At 50.3% G+C, this 5,213-nt stretch overlaps 1 protein-coding gene across 4 annotated transcripts in view; it reads right to left on the bottom strand.

Moving 5' to 3' along the window:
- The window catches only part of ATXN7L1 (ataxin 7 like 1), a 245,187-nt gene that overhangs the window by 2,423 nt on the left and 237,551 nt on the right, over nucleotides 1-5,213 (bottom strand). The window contains exons 11-12 of one of the 4 annotated variants that reach the window (XM_007468978.1): nucleotides 2,415-2,489; nucleotides 1-787 (exon numbers count right to left, since the gene is read on the bottom strand). The exon at nucleotides 1-787 is cut by the window's left edge and continues 2,423 nt beyond it. In XM_007468978.1, coding sequence (XP_007469040.1) covers nucleotides 749-787; nucleotides 2,415-2,489 — 114 coding nt within the window. In that variant the 3' untranslated portion in view covers nucleotides 1-748. Of the gene's footprint in view, nucleotides 791-2,414; nucleotides 2,490-5,213 lie in introns of all 4 variants that reach the window. The other 3 variants (XM_007468979.1, XM_007468976.1, XM_007468977.1) reach the window with 3 other exon arrangements.

Here is a 5,213-nt window from a genome sequence, read left to right as displayed (position 1 = left end):
GGGTCCATTCCTGCTCCTGTCCCTAACCCAGGACATCTTCTCCGAGCTGCACAGCTGGACAGTGGTACTGAGTAAGCCCCATCATTAAATGGCTGCTGTTCTCAACTCTGCATCTCCCTCCTCTGTGCTGGTGCGTCCTAGAAACCTGATGAGGGCACTCGCCCACCCTCCAGCTCTCTGCTCCCCAAACACGGGCTGCTCCCCAGTAACCGCCCCCCCAATGCAGCACGCTGTCTAGAGGGAGATTTTGAGAGCCCGTACCTCTGATGGTCAGTGGGAACCCAGAGAGTGGCAGGTAGGAGGGAGCAGAAGGGAAGGATGGGAGAGGGCAAGGAAAGGAGCACTGCACATGCTCAGGTTCAAGAGTTCCAGACGATACCAACCAGGAACGGACATTCTACAATGTCTGCTCTTGTGGCCGGAGCAAAATGATGCAGTATCAGCATCAGAAGCTAGAGGAGGGACCCCAGACTTGGAAGAAGGTATTCACGTGGCAAGTTAAAGAACGGAAGCAAAACACTGCTGTTGTTTTCTGTAAATCTCAAATTCACGTTCTTTTTGCCTTTTTCTTTCTCCTCAAAACTAAAAATTGGTCAATTAAAAAAAGAAGAAGAAAGGCCAGAGCCACAGGCAGGGCACAGGAAACAGACTCTTCCCCACTGCCCACTCCCCTCCCTCCCCTGGCCTTGGCCTCCTGGGGTGAGGTCCCGTGGCCAGGCATTGGTTTGGAAGTGGCTTCATAGTCTTGTTATGGAAGAGTCCTTATCCTGCCCGTTCTGTTTGTGGTCTTCTAGGAAAGAAAAGAAAAGAAAAGAAAAAGCTTGTTTCCAAAACATACATTTGGGATTACCCACAAGAATTCAAGAAGGGAGTCTCAGTTTCCTCATCTATAACGAAAAGGATACCATCCCACCTCCTGCATTTGGCAAAAGCCAGCTGTGATGAGCAAATGAGGTGATGGAAGTAAAGAACTCTGTAAATGGAAGGTAGGCACAGAGATCCTAGCTGTCAAGGAAAGCAAGGGGGCAAATCCTGTGGCTTCATGGAGCTCCTCTCCAGGAGGGACGACCGGGATAATTAATCTGTCTTTGTTTTTCTGTTTTTGATTTTTACTCTATATTTTCCTAACTAACTCACAGACAGCATGGAGAATTACCTAAGGAAAAAGTATAGTGCTGGGTTAAGCACAGAGGCTTTGGATATACAGGTTTTGGTTCAAGTTCCTTCATCTTCATCTATAAAACGAGGATAACCAATTGGTCCCCAACCTGACCAGGTTGTTAAAACGCTGAAAGGTATGTAATGTATGTGAGGGGCAGAGCAAGGCGCCTACAGAGGAAGGGCTCAACAGATGGCAGGTGTTGGTATTACTGTTACGTTCATTTAGGCTGACGGCTAGCGTTATAGGTTCCCAGCAGGTATGCCTGGAGTTGTGAGCTACTGCACACATGCCTGCTAAGGGTCCAAGTGGAGTCTCCAGGTGCACCCAGCAACCCGTGCAGGAGGCCTGCCGTAAACAGGCAGATTGCCCGCCCTCCCTCCCCCACCCTACACAGAGGAGGGGCTGCAGGTGCTCTGGCACAGATGGGCCACAGTGATTCAAAGTGGTGGAGATCTGAGGATACAAAACTGTTCCCTATAACCTTCACCCAAACACTGTAATTTGGTATCTACGAAGCCTGTGGCACTTCTAAGACAACGTAACAGCCGTATATGTATTTTTTCCCATCATGTAGAACACGCACGACCCTACTCACCTACCCTCCCTGGCCTCCTCCAGACGTGCACACACTCCACTGGAGAAAATCACTTCTATACTGTTTTCACACCTCAAGTTTATAAAAACTCCTAAATCTACCCTGAATAGTCCCACCATGAAAACCACATCCTGAATGGTAGCTACAGCTCACCAGAGGCCTCAAGAAAGTGCTGACCAATGTGCGCCACGAGCAAAGCCCTTTAGTCAACAGCATCTTATTTAATTTTCATAATAACCTTAGGAGGTAGGCATCGATTCTGCCATTTAAGAGATGAAAAAAGTGAGACTCAGAGAAGTAATCTGCCTAAGTAATCTGCCTAATATCATACAGCTGCTAACAGTAAAAGCTAATACCTGCGTCAGGTCTCAGGCATTTTGCAGGGGCTTTATGTCTATAAATTAATTTAATCCTCCCAAAAGCCTTATGAGATAGGGGCCATAATGACCTCCATCTTATAGGCGAGGAAACTAAAGCACAGAGAAATTAAGCAACTTGCCCAAGGGCACACAGCTAATTACGAGAAGGCCTAGAGTTAGAAGCCAGGTAGCCATTTTCTTAACTGGACGTGAGATGTGAACCAGGGTCTGACCCCAAAGCCCACATGCTTTCCACCCTGCTGATGAGCCTATGGACTTCTGCCCGCCAGTAACTTACCTGTCGGCTGTGTCCTGGGCTGGATATGCTTGAAGGACTGGATTGTGACAAAGCTAGGCTGCTATTTTTCCCAACCTGAAAGACACCAGTGAAGCCCTACTCAGACACGGGAGCCAGCTTGGGAGAGACCCACCGATACCAAGAGTCGCCAGGGGAAAGGGGGAGGCTGCACGGTACCTCGCTGGCTCTCCTCCCGTCGTGTGGAACTCGTGTTTCCATCTTAAACGGCAGAGAAAATGAGTATGTTTCAGGGGGGCCTTGATGACGCCCCCCTCATCCCACGGGGAACGTGGGAAATCTTAATCCGCTTCCCAGATGCGCAGACTGCAAGTCTCCGGGAGGAGGCCCAGCTTTTCCACCTGTGACTGCAGTCCCAGACCCAGCTCGTCTCGAGCCCAGACTCCCCCGGACCAGCTGGGAATAAATGCCTGCGTCTTTTTCTGAGTCAGTTTTCCCGGCACACTCCTTGCTGTTCTTAAGAAAAATGGCAAGAGGCATGGGTCTTCCCCTTTCAGTGGGAGCCTTAGCGGGCCGGCCCTATGACGCTGCCCCTGTGGGCGAGGGGGCGTGGCCGTCGGGCTCCTCCCCTTTCTCGTGATCGAACCTGGGCTTGCGGTGGGCTGGAGTACGTTACGGAGGCAGCTCCTATGACTGAGCCCATCCTCTACTTAGACTTGCCTTTGCATAAAGACGTCTGCCTTAGGTTCGCAGTCTCGTTTTTTGTACGGTTTAATATCTCTGTGGCAAATTCTGGCCCTACACCACCCGATACAATTCAATAGATCCCCAGTTAGTCCCCAAAGCACGTTTACCTTGAATTTCTCAATCTCATGCCATGCCTCTCCCAATCTCCTAACAGAATCAGCACAGATTCCAAAGGCCTTCCCCCAACACCTGGTGGTGACCCTGGACAAAGCCTTTTCTTAATGGCCTGGTGACAAGCACCCAGGTATCAGCTGCATTAGAGAACCAGTATTGACTAGATCCAAGGCAGCCATTAAATTCATCAGCTCTTTTTGATTTCCCTCCTGATGAGCACTCTCCGAAGGAGGCTTGTCTGCTCCTTTCATCACAGTTTTTGACTAGTTCATCATGCTTACTAAACATTTCATATGGTCTTGGCACACCAAAGAATCAACAGTGGCGCATTTACTCAATACAGAGGCACAGAGGTGAAAAGCCCAGACCCCAGAGCCAAATTACTCGGGTGTAAATCCCAGACCTATCATTTACTCGCTGTGTGACTTTGGGCACATTGCTTAACCTTCCTGTGCCTCGGTTTACTCACCTGTAAAATGGGGTAATAACAGGTGAAGATTAAATGAATATATCAAGTGCTTGGAACAGAGCCCACCCCATAAGTAAGTGTTAGCTGCTAGAACTTCATCGAAAACGGATGACACTATAGCCTTGCTGCTCAGGGTGTGGCCTGCACACGAGTGCCGTGGCACTGCCTGGAGCCTGTTAGAAATGCAGACTCTCAGGCTCCGCCCCAGACCTGCTGACTCAGAATGTGCATTTTACTGAGACCCTCCAGTGATTCATGTGCACATTCAAGTTTAGGAATCCCTGGATCTGCCCTCCATCCTGAGACCTGGAGGTGGCACCGACCAGTAGTTTAGTCTCGGGGGGACCCTGTGGGTGCTGGTCCCCTCCACTGCACCCCTGGAACTGCAGATGTGTGCGAGTACCTGGGCTCTGATGAGAGGACCTATGTCCATCCCCCATTGCCACAACCTTGGCCTCGGTTGCAGCTTGTCTGGCCCTTGAGATCCAAACTTGCTGTTTCTTGTGTGTTTACCTGTGTTTTGTGAATCCCCCTCAAGAGGTTCTCTGCATGAAGTTTTAACAAGTCTCACACAAAGATGATGCAAAACATGAAAACATCTTTTAAACAACTGCCTCTCATGTCTCCAAAGTCCCCACCCCCAGACAGGGCTGGCCCACTGAATTCTGTGGCTGTCGGCCTGGGGCTGCTGCTACCATCCCTGCACGCTGTCCTGGGAGGTCCCTCCCGCTGGACTCAGCTCGAAGAGACCCCAGGCTGCCCACTACCCACCTTTGCTCCCTCCTCTACACACAAACAGTCGGGTGGGAGGGTTTTCTAAGCAGCCTTCCCAGCTCGAGAGGAAGACTAGACTTGAGGATGAGAACAGGGCTCAAGGGAAAGAAACACGTGTTCTTGAACCATGTCCCATTCCCCCAGCGCCCCTCACGGTACACCCTCCTCTGTGTACAGTGGCCTTGAACACTTCTATGCCAGTTGGTGTGAGCTGCAGCGATACTTTAGGAAGGAAAGGGTTATCTTAGGAGTAGGGAGCCTGGTAAAGTGAGAATAATAGTCACCGGAAGCATGCGCTCCCACCCCCCAGGTGGGACCCAGGTCATCATTTAACCTGGCTGGGCCTCAGGTTCTTCCTAAGGAGATGCCAATAGATCAGATAAAACTGCTTGGCAATAGACCTCTTCAATGATATCGTCCTCAGAACTCCAGATATCTAACAGAATGAGGTGATGGAACTCAGAACCTCTCTGTGCCTCAGTTTGCTCATCTGTAAAGTGGTGATAACAATTGCATCAACCTCGCTGGGTTGCTGTGAGGATTAAATGAGGTGATACTCATATAGGACTCAGAACAGTGCCTAGTGTGTGGGCACTGTAGAAAGTATCTGTTAGATAAATTGCTCTCAGAGCAGAGGGTGGAATTGCCCACAGGGAGAATGAGGATGGGACTCATGCTTGCGTTACCTGTCTGGGCCACCTGCCTGGGCCACATAGCGAAGCGGTGGGGGGGGGGGG

The sequence above is a fragment of the Lipotes vexillifer genome, unplaced genomic scaffold (assembly GCF_000442215.2).
Source record: "Lipotes vexillifer unplaced genomic scaffold, Lipotes_vexillifer_v1.1 scaffold1002, whole genome shotgun sequence".
Classification (NCBI taxonomy): domain Eukaryota; kingdom Metazoa; phylum Chordata; class Mammalia; order Artiodactyla; family Lipotidae; genus Lipotes; species Lipotes vexillifer.
Note: the sequence above shows the minus strand (reverse complement) of the source record. Positions and strands in the feature narration are given on the sequence as shown.